An 18673-nucleotide genomic window follows, 5' to 3' on the forward strand; every position below is an offset into this window, starting at 1 on the left:
CACATCGGGCCTGGAGCTACACAATTGAGTTGAACACCACATTTTTACCGAAAATCTTAAGACGTTAGATTTGTGGATCCTCTTGTTAGAAGTCCCATATTGAATAGAGATATGACATAAATAACCTTTATAAGAGTAGTGCAAACCCCAACTCTCAAACTAGCTTTTGTGGTTGAGTTTAGACCTCCCAAATTCTAATATGGTATCAGAGTCTATCCTAGATCCGTTTGTTGTTTGTTGTGGAGACCTCTCATATTTGGACCACTCGTTGTTGTTGATTTCATGTTCCATCTTGTTCAGTCCTGGACGTGAGGGGTGTGTTAGAAGTTCCACATTGGCCAGAGATATGACATAGATAGTCTTTATAAGAGTAGTGCAAACCTCAACTCTCAAGCTAACTTTTATGGTTGAGTATAGGCCTCCAAAATTCTAATACCTCTCACTTATAAATCATTCAACATCAATTTTTTTCATCCGATGTGAGACTCAACTCACACTTAAAACACCATAAATAATTACCTTGAATTATATCATTTCCTTAAATTATTATCTATATCGATGTCACATAGAATAATACAGTATATTTATGTCACATAGAATAATACAGTATATTTCTCTCAATCTCTCTTCATTCACCACTAAGCATTTGCAAGCTAGCTACCTACTATTTTATACTCTTCCTATCTTTCTGTCCCATACAGAGTCATACACACACACACTTCACCATATTTCAAATATTTATTATATTATATAGTATTGTTAATTTGATTTCTTAAAGCGGTGGAACTGGCAACAACTGTATCTCATCTCAACAAACACTCCCTTTCACCATAACACTACCACACCACTATCCATTATTCAATACAAATTCAACATTATTTGACTATTATATACTATTCAAAGTTTTGATCTTTATGCTTCTTGGATCACTGTTCTGAATCTTTTAATGTCTTCATAATAATAAAAAGGTTGGATCTTTAATTGATTCAAACAACTTCATCAAAAGTTTCATTCAATTTTTGTATTTCTTCAAAGTTGATTCTGTTGTTCTTGTTCATGTCATGATTTGACCAAAACTTGACAATTGGGTTTGTTTCAGTGATGATTTTCTGATTAAATATGAACTAGAAAAGCTTAATCTTCAATATAGAACATGAAAATCTGATTAAAGTTGCTATAATTCAGAAGCTTAAAAAAGTGTGCATTCTTGTCCTTTATGTGTTTGAAAAATGGCTTCAATAGTAAACAAAGTTCATGATTTTTTGTATTGATGGATTTTAACTTGTTTAGTTTTGAATGAAAAGGTAGATGATGCAAGGAAGCTTGAGAAATGCAAGTAAAGGTGGAAAATCTTCAAGCATAGATAGAAAGCTGGCATTGCAACAAGATGTATGTTATGCATACTATTTTTGCTTCAAGATTTTCAGTTTCTTGTATTGGTCATAATTTGAAACTGAATTGAATTATATGAATTTTAGGTAGATAGGTTGAAGAAGAAGCTTAAGCATGAGGAGAATATTCATAGGGCATTGGAGAGAGCTTTTAATAGACCTTTAGGAGCTTTACCTCGTCTTCCTCCTTATCTACCTCCATATGTTAGTAAATGAATCTTTTTAATCATTTTAAGTACTTTTCTGAATAAGTACTTTTGTCTATTGCTAAGTTGGAAAGGAAGGGACTGTGTGGAAGAAACTTAAGTGATGAGTTTTTGTAATGTTGAAAAATTGTAGATACTAACACTTCTGGCTGAAGTGGCCGTTTTGGAAGAGGAAATTGTTAGGCTTGAAGAGAAAGTTGTGTATATCAGGCAGGATTTGTATCAGGAAGCTGTCTACATATCATCTTCTAAGCCTAAATCGGAGCATTCGCCTCTTCCGAACAATTCAAACATATCAGTAACAACAATGGACAGTCCTAAATTGGATAAATTGAAGTCTCTTTCACAAACAGTTGATAATCCAGCTGCAACATCTACAACTAGGCCTACCATACCACTCCAAGGTGAGTAAGAGCAATTCATTGGTTATGTTTTAACTTATTCAGCTTAATTAATTGCCGTTTTTTAGTCCATGAAGTGTCAGCTTAGTGGTAAGAGTCTAACTTTGTAACTTCAAGTGACGGTGTTCAAATCCCTCTGGGATAGTCGTAAAATGATCATTAATGTCACTTTAATTAATAGTAATTTGTTTTAGATTTTAGCCTGAAAAGTTCCCTTTGTGCCAAAAAGGGTGTAGTCCTTCCCTCATGGATTTTACTTTTTGTTTGGTGTGCTAGAGAATAGACAAGGAAAAGAGAATAAATCCTGTACTAATTCTTTCAAGAAAAGGCTGCAACCCTCCAAACAAATGAGTAAAACTCCAATAAAAAATCTTCATGTTGACAATAAGTCATTGCATAAAAGGGCGCATTCTCCGAGAAGGAAGGTAATTTTCATCTGTATTTTTAGTGTTTAGCAGGTGAAAAGAAATTCCATAAGTCATTGATTGTGAAATGTGGTATTCCCAACTGTGCAGAAAGAACCAAGGGTAAAAGCTCCCCAAATGGCAGAACTAAGACATCCTAGTCCACACCAAATGTTACCAGAAGCTGACTGTCCAAATGTGATTTCTGAAAATATTCTAAAGTGCTTATCAAGTATTCTCTTGAGAATAAGTGCTGTGAAGAATCCAGGTTCTGCATGCGACATATCATCACCCTTATGGACTCAAAAGCCTCAAAACCATGTTGAAGGACCAGAGTTTTGGGATCCGTACGGTATCTGTCTAGAATTTGGAAAGAGGGATATTGGTCCCTACAAGCATTTATGTGCAATTGATGCTAAATCTTTCAATGCAAAACGAACCACAAGCACTTTGTTTTTACTGCACCGGTTGAAGTATGTCATTATCTATTCAACATAGATGACGGTTTATTTTAGATTAGTTGCTTTTTCTTTGGATTAGAAATATCTAACAGTTACAGTATTTTGATTATGGGAAATTTGCAGACTTCTGTTTAGGAAGCTAGCTTCTGTCAACTTGGAGAACCTCAACCATCAAGAGAAGCTTGCATTTTGGATCAACACCTATAACTCGTGTATGATGAATGTAAGTCTTTTATGCCCACTATTCTGGTTTTTTCACAACTTCTCTTATTATTTTTCTCTTTAATCAGTTATAGTTCATTTCGAGGGATGCAGTTAATTTTCTTCTCAAACCATAATAAATAACAGTATTTAAAGTTATACTTTGATTCAGGCATTCGTAGAGAATGGCATACCGGAGAGTCCTGACATGGCTGTGGCAATGATGCGGAAGGTATGGATTATAAGATAATTTTGTTTCATTTGGCTAGGATGGTATTGCTTTGTGCCTGTTTTTCTGATTGAGTAAATAATACAACAAAGCATACATATGTTCAACGATTTACGCAGTTTTCTTGTTTCGCAGGCAAAAATAAATGTAGGCGGACACATACTAAGTGCAACAACCATAGAGCATTTCATTTTAAGACTCCCTTATCACTACAAATTTGTAAGTCTTGTCCATTTCAACTCCCACCATTTCAATGGCTGAGAATAAATAGTTAACTGCTGATTGCAAAACAGACATTTTCCAAGGGAGCGAAAAATCATGAAATGGTAGCAAGAAGCAAATATGGACTTGAACTGTCCGAACCCCTAGTGACATTTGCTCTCTCCTGTGGAACTTGGTCCTCTCCTGCTGTAAGTTGACGAGTAATCGACACAAATCTATTTTCTTCCACAACTCTACATTAGTTTGTCTCATTGCATTGATAAACTCGAGTTTTTTGTTAATTGGGGAACGGAGGAATTGTTATTAGTTAAAGCTAGCGGAACTAATAGTCATTTTACAATAGTCTATGAGGAGATTTAAACTCCGTTCTTTTGGGTTACAAGGTCAAACTCTTACACTGAGCTGAGACCTTATGAACGCATCAATAAACTCCAGTTGAAAGTTCTATCCCCTTTTTAATGAATATGTATATTTAAGGCTTTATAACGACCTATGCCGTCAAATGCAGGTGAGAGTTTACACAGCATCCCAAGTGGAGAATGAACTAGAAGCTGCCAAAAGAGAGTACTTACAAGCAACAATTGGAATTTCAACATCCAAGTTTGCTATTCCAAAGCTTTTGGATTGGTATTTACAGAACTTTGCAAAAGACTTGGAATCATTGATGGATTGGATTTGCCTTCAATTACCAAGTGAATTAGGGAAAGAAGCTATTAAATTGCTTGAGAAAAGGAAAACTGAGCCCCTGTCACAATTTGTACAAATCATGCCATATGAGTTCAGCTTTAGATACTTGCTTTGCACATAATTTTTCTCTATAGTTTTTTAGTATATTGTTTTATTGGTGTTGGGGATGCAATTTTGTATATCATTCAAAAAATAATGTATATGGCTCATTGGGTAGATATTTCATAAGATTCCTTCTTCACTATAATGAATAAAGTAAGCATTGCAATTTGCATGTTGTTAGATATTGTTGGAGATTTGTTGAAGGTAGTTTACAAGTTGGTTAGTTTAGTTATGATCACTTTATAAAGTGTATCTTAAACTCATTGTAATTGATTTTTTTTTCTCTCATTCTATCAATTTTAAATAATCAATTTTCTCTTTTGTTGGGCTCTACCATACTTTTCACCGCATGTTCAATAGAATTTGAACTATATAATTGTATGACATCTTTTACAAATCTAGTTATATATGTTCCACTCTTCAAACTTTGTTATATCACTTAAAAATAAAAGGGCTTACATGGTCCAATTTTAAACTACCATAGACTGAAAGATGTATTTTAATTGACTTATTTAAGCTAATTTACTTGGAAAAGTACTAGCGAGACTGTTTGAAAGAGCTTGTCACGTGTTCATAAGCTATTTTCAGCTTATTTCTATAAGCTTTTCAAGATAGCTTAGAAAAACAAACTGTTTGACTTAAATTTTTTATAAGAATAACATTTACTTATTTATCCAAACAAGGTATATGAAAAGGGCAAATATGATTCTTTTTGTGTGGAACAAATGGACCAGCATTTATAAATTAAGGGTGTTAATCAATGAGGTATTATAATATGGTAAGAAATCGTAGATGACCTGAATATGTGTTTATAAAGTAGAATCAATCATCACCTTATAAAATCGGCTTATAAGGTGAAGATTGTCTCTATTTTATAAACACTTATTCAAATCATCTCGCAACCGATGTGAGACTTCTCAACACACTCCCTTGCGCCCAGTGCTATTGGGTTTGGGGCGCGGATATAAACAGTTGACAGCCCGATAGCGAAAACCTGATGGCCCAACGAATTGTGGAGAGACTCTGATACCATGCATCTTAAAATTGTGAGTTGGACCTAACTCAACCGATCATGAGACTTCTTAACATAATAGTATGAGTTGTATAAATTAAATGACTTTTGTTACGATGTCTATCAATGAATAGAGATGCAGTAACATCATGTACTGAAGATCATTGTTCAACATCCAAAGCAAGAGTGCTGATAATGAAATATAGTGTGTGTTATAGTTGGCACGCACGAGTGTTGTGGTCCATTCCATAGAAGGTACATTTTGTTGTGGCAGCACAATAAGAGGCCACTTCAATAAATATACTTGTAAACAGTTAAGTGTTTTCTCATTTCCAGCTCCATTAATATGGTATTCACTGCGATTTGGTGGCATGCAGTTACATGCAGAAAAAAAGCTGGTGTAATTTTTTACTTAGTTTTCTACTTGTATATTATTGTTGTGGTTACAAGTTACAACAACCAAGAAAATACTTGCTAGAATAGCAAGTTTTGATTCCTTACTATGATATTTTTCTTGGTATATACTCCAGCCTTATTTTACTTTAGCAAATTCTACCTACTAGCTAGTTTCAATGTATATACCAACCAATTCAGATCTTGATAGCTTAGAATTAACTCAACAATTTATTTTATGTTTCGTACTAGACCAAGGCCAATTTCAAAGATCCCTTGATTAAAAAGATTAAGTATGCTATTGTGTTCCTTTGACAGAGAGACATACCGCGTGATTTAATCACCGTCCTCTAATTACTATCAGACGGTGATCCAAATCATGAGAACCACGCAAGCGTCTGATTTTGAGTGTCATTCTCTATACATCTCACATATAAAAGGAATCTGGCCCTCGATGAAAAGTACATTCTAATTAAATATTTGGCTCTCGCAAAACCCTCACTATAACTTGACCACTGAAGTCCGGTACAACATCGTTATGGAGTCACAACGCCATCCTCCATTTGTATTAAACATATGTACCATGTGATTACCGAGTATAGTATGGTTTAATTTTACTAAATTAATTAAATTTTCCTAAAATTCATGTTAGTAAGGTTATGGAAGATAAATTCCAGATGTGTTAAAAATAGTATCCTCAACCATAGGGATGCAGATTGGATAAGGCCTAGCATAGGTTTCAAAGAGGTCTAGTTACTCATACTATTTAGGATTTTACCATGGACTCGGATTCCGTGAAGTCACCTTTTTGGTGCAGTCATGCATTCAAATCATCTACAGCCGTCTGATCAAGATCAGACAGTTATGATTTAAAAACTTATTTATTGACTGCATTTGTTTAAGCCGTCCGATTACGATCGGACGGCTATACAACGACTGCATGGAAAAGTGACTGCACCAGATCCAATTCCTTTTACCATCAATATCCAAATCATAAACCAACTAGTACTACTATATACTATGGTGAACAGATTTGGCATCTACTAACTTTGTCTTATGCTAAAAAAATAGAGAAAAATACAGTATTTATAATAGCCTTTTAATTATAAATAAGTGTGTACTGTGTACTGGGTTTGAGTTTATTAAATTTAGAGTGGTCCTGATTTTGTCATTTACAATACTGGGGAACCATATCTACCACTACCAACCATAAAATGATTAGCATGATCCTTAAAAGATTTATCTAATGAATCATTCGCTTTGCCTATTTGTGCTGTGGACTTTTGGGATTGAAAAATTAATCATTGGTTCTAAATAAAATTATTGTTAGTACTATTATTACTAATTTGATAAATAAAATGTTTAGTTAAACTTGACAAAAAAAAAATGTTTAGTTAAAATAACAACCTATTGAGACTAGCTAACTCCGGGAGTGATTTTCTTAATTATTTGACATAATCCATTATATATGAATTATTATCGATATAAATTATGGTTAATTGTTATTGTTTTGGTCTAATAGCCTAGTAGCAAAAAAATTACTCTTAAAATTGATAAGCAGAATGTTCGGAGTTCATACCGTAACTCTTACCTATAAAATGTTCCAAGATAAACACTATCAAAATTGACATCTACTAATTGAACAATAAGAATCATATCAAATGGCTAATGTTCATCCTTTTCTTACTTATTGTGGTAATTAAATATGTGGCAGGCACTAATCAGCATTAATAAATTATACTTTCAACATTTATGGCACAGCAAAATTGTTAAACAATATTTTGTCTTTGACTTGAACGATTCCACAAACGCTAGTAGTGATATTCCATTATCATGATGATCAAATATTTCATCGTTACTATGTAGTCTTCATATTGTTGGATTGTAATGTTGGATACCCACCCTCTTCGTCTTATATTGCATTAGGTAATGGTGAACATCTTTATGCACATATACTATATAGTTTGAAATTTGAGGGGATGATGTCCCGGTCTAAAATAGGAAAGACCTTAGGACTTAAAGAGGGATAATTACATTTACCTCTCACTAAAGACACTAGCAAGGCTTGAATTGTTTTATTATATATATATAGTGAAAATAGTTTTCTTTGAGCTATTTTTCTTGTTTAAAAATTTTGCTAGACAGTAAATCTAAATTTATATTCTTATTGTATAGTGAAAATAGTTTCCTTTGAGCTATTTTTCTTGTTTAAAAATTTTGATAGACAATAAATCTCAAATGGATTGGATCAACTTTTGCTGAACATGAGTATATAGTTTATGTTTTGTACGGAAATTTGCTTTTCTGACCCCTCATGTTGCTCTCAAACCCCTCAAAAATCCAAAAATACCCCTAACTTTGATTCCAGTTTGATTTGGATCCTAGAATATTAGGTTTGGAAAAGCAAAAAAAAAATATATATATATATTTAAAACAAGAGTATCCTTGATGGACATAATTTATAAACCTCATTTTGGGTTGCTTATTTCTTATTTAATGGGTTCCGGTGTGTCAAATCACATTTATATAACCCACAATAATTTTACACCAATAGTGTATATTTAAACAACTTATAAGTATTATAGCTTTATTAATTCTTTTGTTGGTCGATTACAAGTACCTTAAATATACACTCGTATAAGTATTGCCACGTAAATATGCTCCAAGGGAAACAAAAGTCATGGTACAATTGCATCGTGTTTGAAACTCAATGGTGAAACATTTGTTGGAGATGCTCTAATAAGATTATATATATTTAGAAGATGTGTTAAGCTTGTTGAGCTGCTTATTGAGCTTTTGCAATTGTGACAGTTTTAGAAGATTTTTGGCAAATAATTACGAATGGGTAATTTGATTTCACTGTCACTCAAACCTCTGATTGACCGTGATCGGGGAGCAACGAATGACATAATGGTTATCTTAATAGTGCTTTTAATTTTGAAACAAAAACATACGACGGCAGTGTTCTTAGCGAAAATGGTTATCCATTTAAAGGTTTGGTGGTGTTCCTGGCGAAGCATGCCATTATACCCTAAATTTTATTTTTTTTACGGTTACCACTCACCAGTTTGTACCTCTTGATTATCAGTTCATACATCTTGGCCATTAGTCCAATAATAAGCTATGGTTAAGTAAATAATTTTGTTAGGGAATCGGGTCCCTACTTAATTTTATTTTCAAGTAAATAATTTTTAGTTGTTGTTTAGTACTACTTGAGAAGTTAGTAAACTCTATTTGCATGGGTTTCACACATATTGTCCTTCTTCTTTGGTTTCTTAATTAAGCAAGTGTTTGCTTTGCGCTCACTTCAAATAAATTATAACGAAGCAATTCTAGAAGCCTTCTTCTGAACAAGTCTTCTACATATAACACGTTTGGTTTGAAATCTTTGTGGCAAAAATAATAAAGTCAAAGCAATACAACAATAACTTGATGATAAATAAAAATAATAAATAAATAAATAAATAAATAATTGTGCTTGTGTTCAAAAATGCCCCTTCTCAACAGCAACACGTGTAGCTTTTTTTTTTTATATTCAATAATACATTAATATATATTGTCTTGTATTTTTTTTTATTTTTAAAAATCTTGTCTTGTATTTAATTAGTGTTTTATTTCATGTTCCAATTGCGATGTTTGACATTTATTATTATTATTATTTTAATGATTTTGACATTTATTATTTGTTAGCGTACTTATTTTTGTGTGTATATCAGACTTTTCAAATATATATATTCACGAAATTAAATGTTTCCAAAATAAAATTATTTGTTTAAAACAATCCATATCTCTACACTATTGTTGAGTTGAGACTTTCACAATGCATCCTCATCAATCATCATCCTAATTCCTTCTAGATTAATTATTTTGTTGAATTTGCATGCTCTTTCTAGATTCTAATTTCACCTAGTTATTGTCAAAATAAAAACAAAACACAACTTGTCTCCATAAAATAATAATCCATGATATATATATTTATTAGCAGCTCCAAATTGACCAAAAGTAATACATAAATAAGACAAATTTGCCATGATAATACATACCTAAGTACACTACTTACATGCACAATAAATCAAAATATCAACGTATACTTAAGTATCAAATAATCAAAAGAATCTTTAAGCTTTGCTAACTAAAATAGAAAATATCTTTAGCTAGCAACCAAAATAAGCAAGAAGTGCACAAAGTCTAGCTTATAGTATATGATGGAAATAAGAAAGACTATAGTATGGTAACCTTTTTAAGTGGTTTGGGTATAAATATATCTGCTTATTAAGGGCTCAAAGACTTTTTAGCTCGTCTAGTTTTATAACTATTTTAGTTAATCAAATAAAATTTTCAAATCAATTCCATATATAATACTTATTACTAGCATTTCTACCCACCTCCACCTACAAATCAATCCCAATATCGTTAGTTAGTTCAGTGGTGATTGACATTGAACTTGGTAGGGAGGACCACAGTTTGATCCCTGCAACTGCAATTGGGAGGAGATTGAAATCACTTGATGCTAGAACTGACTTCCAAACCAGATTAAACTGGTGGTGAAAGCCAAAAAATCAATCCCAAGACACAAAGTTTAATTTGTGCTACCAATGCAACACAAATTCATTACACCCTCTTGAAAAATAGTTTATTTTTTTATTTTTTATTAACCTTCTAATTTTCAGGAGAAGAGGTTTGGTAAATCAAAATTCGACCACAAAATAAGTAAAATTTATTCCCACCAAAAAGAAAATCCGGGTTCTCCCGATTCATTTTAATTTTTAGGGTAGTTCATTAACCACTTAAAGTCTTGAACTTTTTAATTTTAAAAAAATTATTTCTCAATGACCACAAACATACACCAAACAATTTTATTTCTCAAAGACCACAAACACCAAACAATCGCAACCAAAATTAAAATGTCTAACCATTTTCAAACGTTTGTCCATAAACATACCACCCTCGTGGAAAAAATGGAAATATCATCATGATGTCTCAACCAAAATCATATACTACATCATGTTGTCCCAACAATTCATTAATAACAAACCAAACATTGTAATAAAATGGGCAAGAAAAAAAAGAAAGAGATTATTGCAAAGTCTCTATATTTAGAACATCAAAAATAGAAGTTATTACCTCTTTTTTTTTTTTAGTTTGCAGAATTGGAATAGCTAGTCAACGTAAAATTTCATCCAATAATATATTAATAAAAGAATAAAAAATAAAATGAGAACAATAGAACATGAATGTATTGGTCTATGACTAAGTAATTATTTCCAAACTTACCTACTATAAAACGTGCATATAAATATAATATTGCTCCCATCAACTTCAACCCTCTAGCTGTATGCCCTTAACAGATTAAATCAACTCTAGCTACAATTGCAAGTTATATATATATATATATATATATTACATACTTGCTTATTCATCAAAGAAAATATTACACACTATTATAAAAAATAAAAAAAATTAATATTACACACTTGCTTACCAAACCATAGTATAAAATTCACCCATGTGGCTTCACAACCATTAGTTTTCTATCCACCACATGCTATAACAAGTTAGAGTTTTGATTTTTCATATTAAAAAATGGTGAACGGTATTATATGGCGGCTTAATTATTATTTTCAATAACCATAACGACCAATATAAGGGTCAAAAAATCAATCTCTAATCCTTTTCACATCCAATTTCCAATTTGATCCTTCTTCCCACCTTCCTTATAGTTTGCTTATATATATACAATACACATAATTCTCACATAATCATTTTGCTCATAACCCAAAACATAACAACCTTAGCCACAACATCCTTGTATCAACCAAAAAAACAAAAGAACCTTAGATTGAAATAAATCAAGAATTATTATGGAGGTGATGATACAAAGTTCAAATATGGAGACATTCAATTTTAGTAGTGGATCAATGAGTTCACCTTATATAAGTCCACCATCATCACCAAAACGTTTTGGTGAATTTTACTTAAGTGCCCCTTCAAGTCCAACTAGGCTATCTGAAATATATAGAGAAATTGATTATTTGTCTTCAATTGAAACATCATCAACCAACAACAATAATCTTGTTGATGATGTTGATGAAGAACATGAAGGTGGTGGTGGTTTTGCTTTCTTTGTTAATCATGATGAATCAAAGAAATTGTCAACTCGTTCAGCTGAAGAACTTTTCCATGGTGGCAAAATCAAACCTATGACTAATGAAGAAGCTAAGGTTGTTGTACCTAGGAAACAACAAAAAAACAAAGGAATTGTTTTTGTTGATGAATCTTTTGATGAAAGAAGAGGAAGAGACAGAGAAAGAACAGAATCATCATCATTGAATAATAATAATTCTGGTAGAAGAGTAACAAGATCACACTCTCCTTCTCCTTATAGAAAATCAAATCATACATTAGAATTAGAAGAACAAAACTCTCAACAACAACCTCGTATCAACAAAGAAGAATCGAAAATATCGAGAAATACTCCGAATTCTGGCTCGGTTTCGAAGGGTTCAAGGAGATGGAAATTGAGTGATTTGTTGTTGTTTAGAAGTGCTTCTGAAGGTAGAGGATCAAACAAGGATCCATTGAAGAAATATTTTGTTGGTAATAATAATAAGAAGAATACTAGTGAAGAAGTTATTAAAGGTTCAAGCTTTAGAAGTTCTGAATCTTTTTCAAATCATGGGTCAAGAAAAAAAGCACAAGTTTCAGCTCATGAATTGCATTATGCTATGAAGAAAGCTGAATCACAAGATATGAAGAAAAGAACTTTCTTGCCATATAGACAAGGGATTTTGGGAAGATTGTCTGGATTTGGACTCTAAATATGCAATTTCTTGAATGTTTATTTAGTTGTTCTTAAAGTTTCACTTTTTTTGTTGTTAAAAAGTTTTATTCTTTTGTTAAATTTTGTAATATTATGTGCCTCAAACTCAAAGGGGTTTAAGTAAGCTGTGTAAACAAACTCTGTTACCATTATATACATATATATTGTAATTATACATATGAGATTATGAGTAATTGAGTTTATGTTCCAAGGTATATGTGCTAATCAAAATTATTTAGTTCCAAGTTTAATTAGCTTATGTGGTAATGAACTATTTTGAGACTCTTTGATGTATATAAAAGCATAAACAAATTTTGTTTCATTTAATTTCTTCTAAGTTTTTTGTATATGTTTGATGGAAATTGAGAGAACCAAATAGGTAGTTGCTTTGATCCAAAAATCTGTTAACAAACTCATATGTTATGTTATAGTGTTTTGCGATTCATAACAACAAAATTATTCTTCCCCAAATATGGATAACCATCAAAGAACGATAGTCACAAAAAAAATCACATAAAAAACAAGAGTGTCAATTTTATGGTAAGGATAACAATCTAATTTGTTCAACATGGATTTGGATCACATGCAACGAAATGTCATAAATTTACATAATAGGCGCATTGACAGTTGTTAGATCAAAGATATATTGAATTGTTTTTAATCTTAATTCAATAGTTATCAATGCGCCCACTAGATAATTGCATATGACCGCTTTGTATGCAATCCAAATTTGTATAGGTAATTCAATCCTATTAAAAGAACAATATAAATCTAGTTGTCAATTCAAAAATTAATTTTACGTCGGACCCAGGAGAGCAGCTATGCTCCTTTTCTTAATGCTCTTTTTCTTCCTTTTCTTTTCGTAGATTGACGACATGTGGCAAACTTATATCTAATGGCTGGGAATAAAAAAGGTACAGTACACTTGACATCTTTATCTGATACAACAAATACAAGCTCCATCAACCATCTTTGATACGGTACACACCTCACTCCTCTCATCATCGGCGCCTCTCCGTTGCCTCGTCGCCACCGCCGTCATTAACCATTCTCCGTTGTCTTGTCACCACCGCCGTTATCAACCATTCTGCACTGTTACAACGTTCTTAAGTGCAGCAAGATATTCATCAACCACTATTTATGCTTCAATTGCATCTCAGTTCGTCAATTCTTCCTCAGAAATTCTTCTTTTTTGCTGTTTGAATGGATTTCATAAATGTTTGATATTGAAGGAATAAAGATTTACTTATTGATTTGGAAACTCCTTTGTTCTTGTCCAGATTTGAGATTCTTCTCATTTGGATTTGGAAAATTCTTTGTTCTTTAATTAATAATAACATTTATATAATTTCAACCATTCCTTAGAACTTTGTAGAAAGAAGAAAAGAGAAACAACTCTACAACAAGCATATAGTGAAGAAAGAGGTGGAGCGGTGATGCAATTTCACACTATTTAGAGGACGACGGTGAGACGAAAAGGTGGTGTGTGGAGCAAAAGAACGACGTCGTTGGGGCGGATAGAGTGGGGTTGTGGCGGTGGCTGGTGGTGGTGGCGGACGGAGAAGGAGGGAGAAGATGAAACCATGTGTTACTTGTGTTGTTTCAGAGAAAGAAGAGATGAACCTTTTTTTTATATTAATTCTAACCATCTAATATCAGCCATTAGATATAATTTTGCCACATGTCTTCAATCTATAAAAAGAAAAGGAAGAAATGGAGCATTAAGAAAAGGAGCATAGCTGCTCTCCGGACCCAGATGACATAAGTCGTGGGGGATAAATGAAGCTTACATTTTTAATTTATTTTTAAAAAAATAATAGCCCATAGATGAATAATTGTTATGTGGTGTACCAAACATTACCATCGAAGTATTAATATATGGAGAATGTTAACTTGTGCCCTTAAGGCACATGTTAAGAAACAAAAATAGAAATTATTAAATGCTAATTTGTGCATTTTGACTTTTGAAGCATTAAATTTCTTGTATCATTAAATGTTGAATTTCTATTTTGGTATATCTTAACATGTGCCCTTAGGGCACATGTTAACAAGACCCTTAATATATAGCCTAATATATACTACTAGTACTCTTTTGGTCTAAGGTAGTAATAGTATTTCCTTTGAGGGGGTGGTAATAGTAGTTTTAAGGGCAATAATCACATAAATAAGAACTATTTGGACTTGAACTGAAATAGCTAGCCCAATAATACAAGCCCATCTATCAGTTTTTTGGTCCAAACACTGTTTAACCAAACCCGCCAAAAAAACTATAGAAACCCTATGAAATAATTTCTAAATCGCAAACCAAAATAAAGTTGCCGCGAAATTTCTTACCGGCGATGAACATTGATCACCGGAATCTTCTTCTATGAAACTAAACCTATTCAATCTTCATTCTTTCTTCTTCACAAAACCGATTCAAACTTCATCGAGAAATTCGTTTTCATTGCAGAAATGTTTCCCCTTTTGCACAACCAATCACCCGAGAAATTTCTTCAACGACGTCGTTCCTGGAACCAGCGCCGTTTATAGCCACGCTCTCAAATTTCAGCGTCCGGTAACTATTAAATGGAAACCACACCTAGAAAATAACGCTAGCTTCATCGGTACCGTCTCCGGTGAACTGAAGCGCATGAACTCAAAATTCGGTGATTTTGGAGTTTACACTAAGCTCCGTGTTCGAAATTCTAATCAACCTAATAGTTCCTCTTTTTGGTTCGTTCTTTTCCTTTATTTTTTAATTTTATTTTATTTCGAAAATTAAGAAGTTTTGCTGCGTATTCAAAACGACATTTTGATGTGCGTTTTGTTAACAGGGTGCTTCTTAATATGTGGGATAATGTGGCTGAAATTGCTTATGAACACTTGAAACCAAATCATTTTATTTGTGTTTCAGGTCGTTTAGAGTCTTTCACTCGAGCTGATGATGATGACAGTGGAAATCTCCGATTGGATTATAAGGTCCATCATTTTTATCTTTTGCTATAAAATATAGCTTATACATAAACACTTAGGGTAGGGCTCGTTTGACGCAGCTTTTTTTTAGAGCTTATGCAAATAGCTTATGTAATTTTTATATATTATTATAAGTTTGTCAAGGTAGTTTATGATAAAATAGCTTATAAAATTACAATTTTCACTAGTGTGAACTTATAAAATTGCATAAAACCTAATTTATATTGCATAAGCTGTTTGAATAAGCTCTAAAAAAAGTTGGGCCAAACGGACCCTTATATGATAAACGCTTATGCTATAAGAGCTTAAATAACACCTTTTTATTGGAATTGGGCCATTAGTTAATCATTTTTTGAAGTTTCAAATTCCATTTTAGTTATTTTGGTATTCCATGTGCTTGTAAGCCTTTTTTTTTATTTGGCTTTCACCACTGGTTTAATCTGGTTCGGGGGTCAGTTCTGACAGTGGTGTGCTTGTAAGCTTTAGATTCTTTGTTTTTAGTGCTTTTTGCAAATGTGTGTCTAAATTGGACGTTTGATTTTTCTACAGCTGAATGTAAAGCAGTTAAATTTTGTTGCTCAAAAGCTGGGCTATGAAGAGCACGAGAAAGAAAAAAAGATTCAAGGTATGGTTGCTAATGTTCACTGGAAATTTGAGATATGAGGGTGGTTTTTTTCTTTGGTTTTTGATCCTTCTTGTTTAAAAGTGCTCAAATGTTTTGATAGGTTGTTTGGTAATATTGAGATAAATTGTCTTTTTATTTATGAATTATTCCTTATAAACTCATGTACTTGAGAAGTTAATGAGACTGAGAGAACATATGAGAAAATTGAGATATAAAAAAAGCTTATTCAAAATTTAAACTTATAGAAGAAGCTGTTGTTTAAAAGGTTTGTAGTTCTTGCATAGAAGTTTTAATTGATCACTAATTTAGAGAAGTGTTATTAGGTGAATTGTTGTAATGCACTTCGTGCTAACAGGCTTATGTATCATGCTTGATTATGTCAGCTGTATAATATTTATGATTTCTTCATTGATTTTGAGCTTATTTTCAATTTTTCATGCTTTCTTCATGTGCCTGTGTACGTTCTTATTGCTCTCTCATCTTAATTCAATTGTTAAAGTTGGTGAACAAAGTGGTGGGAATTGGCTTAGTCCAATTGATCGGCTTCACCTATGGCAAGTGTTTTTTGCCAATCCAAATGAGTGGTGGGATCAAAGAAAGGGCAAGAAAAATCCAAAGCAACCTGATTTTAAGCACAAGGATACAGGGGAAGCTCTATGGTTGAAAAAAGATGATCCACCATGGGTTACACGACAGCTCGAATTACTTGACTCAAATATCGCAGAAGGCAGATTTGCAGGTCGTCGATCTCGAGTCACCGCCTGGGTTTATGACGAGTAGTTGAAAGTATTTAAAAACAATGATTGATGTAATTAACAATGTAATGAACTTAAAACAGTAAATTTTGCCTATATTTTTCACCAAGGGAGTATATAAAACAATTGCAAATTTTGGTGTGGCTATAGCCACACTATGCCACAACATGAGTCCCCATGGAGGGCATTGTGACATCAACAAGTGTGGTATAATCTTTTCTCCCTTCAAATTTTTCTTGAAAAATCAAATACCAATATTTTCCCTTCAATGTTTCATCTTTGTTGAGCATTATTTTACACTTATTTGGTGTGTCTTGTTGTAGCAAGTTAAAATTAAGTTTGTTTTGAAAGTACAGTTGATAAAACAAATGTAACTCTTGTATATGGTTTGTAATTAAATTTTGGACAAAATTAATGTTATAAAATTGAGATGATATAATTATGTTTGCTAACAATCACTCAAACGTGCTTTGAATACTTGTGTTTAAGAAACAGTTTGGGCAGCATTGGTAGATTCACACCAAATGAACATTTGTATTATTATAGGATTTCAATTCATGGAATTTCTGGAAATTGCCTTCTTTCGAATAAATATTCTAGGATTTTTTGGCATTCATTGCTCAATCATCTTTGTTTGGTGCGGATGGAAGCAGACTGTGTTGTTCCTTGTAGAACTATATAGGTAAATTTGATTTCTACTTCACATAATATGTCTAGACTCCAGCATAGGTTTTTAATGGTTTTTCAACTTGTTTCCTTTGATTATTCAGATTTCAGAAGTTTTGTTAGGACTTTCTTAGAATGATCTGTTTCATATTCAGCTACTTTAACTTCTCTTCCGTTTAGGATTTTTGTAGGAAGGAAAGATGATTGTATCTAGACTTAGGTGGTTTGAGTGTATGTAGTCAATGACAGACATACTCTCCGGGATTTCGCTACAACTCCTCCACGATTTCCCCGCCACTCGTTTTGCGCTATGGCCGTTATGTAGATCGGCTCTACCATGGAGTTTTGCGTAGCACCAGACATCTGCTACACCATCCACCTCCGTGATTGCAGCCGCCACCACCGCTATTGACTACATAGGTTTGAGTATGTGTGGAGGAGACCTGTAGATTTAGTAGTAACGAGAGTAGCTCAGATGGAGCATAACCTAATGGCTACAAGGGAAGGCTGAGACAAACTATAGGTGAAATTAAGAAGAAATACTTAGATGCTAATTGTGTGGCTGTCAACATAATTTATATGATAAAACATTGTGGCGTCGTTTTATCCAAGTATTTGACCTTACATAGTAGGATCAAGCTTGATTGTTGTTGATATTTCTGTTAGGTGTGTATGCTAACCCCATGACAAGAGCATCATTCTGGTGTTAATTAACTTGTGCTGGTGGATTGATTTATTGGCAATTTGAATTGCATTACATGGATAGAGAATTTATGGAAGTACAAACAACTAGAGAGTATGACAGAAAGATAACAAACATTCATAAAAAATAGAGGGAAATAGATTCCCCTGTAATTGTGTTCCACTTTACAAATCGCAACCGTCCGATATGAATGAATTGAACCGGTACTTTTTTTTTTGTTGGTTACTTTGATATAGGTACAAAGTTCTCATTGCGATGACTAATCCTTGTCGGTGAAGCTTTGAGTCTGTGACACACAAAAGGTGGCTTGCTCGATTAGATTTATATAAAAAAAATAGTATGTGTTATGATATATATATATATGAGAGATAATAAAAGACACCCGACTTGTTCGGATTAAATTTAATTTTAGTGTTCCAAAAATACCCCTTATTAATTAT

At 32.8% G+C, this 18673-nt stretch overlaps 3 protein-coding genes across 5 annotated transcripts; all 3 read left to right on the forward strand.

Annotated features, from left to right (window-relative positions):
- The first annotated feature begins 605 nt into the window (after positions 1 to 605).
- LOC123902336 lies at positions 606 to 4488 on the forward strand. 3 transcript variants are annotated; one of them, XM_045952027.1, is made up of 11 exons: positions 606 to 968; positions 1305 to 1389; positions 1479 to 1595; positions 1731 to 2001; positions 2275 to 2423; positions 2514 to 2875; positions 2987 to 3086; positions 3237 to 3296; positions 3429 to 3512; positions 3587 to 3703; positions 4024 to 4488. In XM_045952027.1, exons 2-11 carry the CDS (start codon positions 1309 to 1311, stop codon positions 4321 to 4323), a joined length of 1641 nt encoding a protein of 546 aa, XP_045807983.1. In that variant the 5' UTR covers positions 606 to 968; positions 1305 to 1308; the 3' UTR covers positions 4324 to 4488. The 3 variants fall into 3 exon arrangements, with proteins under 3 accessions (XP_045807983.1, XP_045807982.1, XP_045807984.1); XM_045952026.1 differs by having other exon boundaries at positions 656 to 968; positions 1309 to 1389; XM_045952028.1 differs by lacking the exon at positions 606 to 968 and adding an exon at positions 995 to 1197.
- Positions 4489 to 11136: 6648 nt separating this feature from the next.
- On the forward strand, positions 11137 to 12744 carry LOC123885879. The gene has a single exon (XM_045935219.1). The coding sequence runs from the start codon at positions 11571 to 11573 to the stop codon at positions 12525 to 12527; it is 957 nt and encodes a 318-aa protein (XP_045791175.1). The 5' UTR covers positions 11137 to 11570; the 3' UTR covers positions 12528 to 12744.
- A 1904-nt stretch (positions 12745 to 14648) lies between these two features.
- On the forward strand, positions 14649 to 17140 carry LOC123885886 (protein OSB1, mitochondrial-like). The gene is made up of 4 exons (XM_045935227.1): positions 14649 to 15244; positions 15346 to 15490; positions 16034 to 16109; positions 16609 to 17140. Exons 1-4 carry the CDS (start codon positions 14898 to 14900, stop codon positions 16887 to 16889), a joined length of 849 nt encoding a protein of 282 aa, XP_045791183.1. The 5' UTR covers positions 14649 to 14897; the 3' UTR covers positions 16890 to 17140.
- The last annotated feature ends 1533 nt before the right edge of the window (positions 17141 to 18673 follow it).

The sequence above is a fragment of the Trifolium pratense genome, linkage group LG1 (assembly GCF_020283565.1).
Source record: "Trifolium pratense cultivar HEN17-A07 linkage group LG1, ARS_RC_1.1, whole genome shotgun sequence".
Taxonomy (NCBI): Eukaryota; Viridiplantae; Streptophyta; class Magnoliopsida; order Fabales; family Fabaceae; genus Trifolium; species Trifolium pratense.

Excerpts from the sequence above, each read along its gene's own strand:
- LOC123902336 (XM_045952027.1), top strand. The coding sequence starts at position 1,309 with ATGATGCAAGGAAGCTTGAGAAATGCAAGTAAAGGTGGAAAATCTTCA. Across the intron at positions 1,596-1,730 it reads CTCCTTATCTACCTCCATAT|ATACTAACACTTCTGGCTGA; the intron begins GTTAGTAAATGA and ends GAAAAATTGTAG. Across the intron at positions 3,513-3,586 it reads TCCCTTATCACTACAAATTT|ACATTTTCCAAGGGAGCGAA; the intron begins GTAAGTCTTGTC and ends ATTGCAAAACAG.
- LOC123885879 (XM_045935219.1), top strand. The coding sequence starts at position 11,571 with ATGGAGGTGATGATACAAAGTTCAAATATGGAGACATTCAATTTTAGT.
- LOC123885886 (XM_045935227.1), top strand. The coding sequence starts at position 14,898 with ATGAAACTAAACCTATTCAATCTTCATTCTTTCTTCTTCACAAAACCG. Across the intron at positions 15,491-16,033 it reads ATCTCCGATTGGATTATAAG|CTGAATGTAAAGCAGTTAAA; the intron begins GTCCATCATTTT and ends ATTTTTCTACAG. Across the intron at positions 16,110-16,608 it reads GAAAGAAAAAAAGATTCAAG|TTGGTGAACAAAGTGGTGGG; the intron begins GTATGGTTGCTA and ends CAATTGTTAAAG.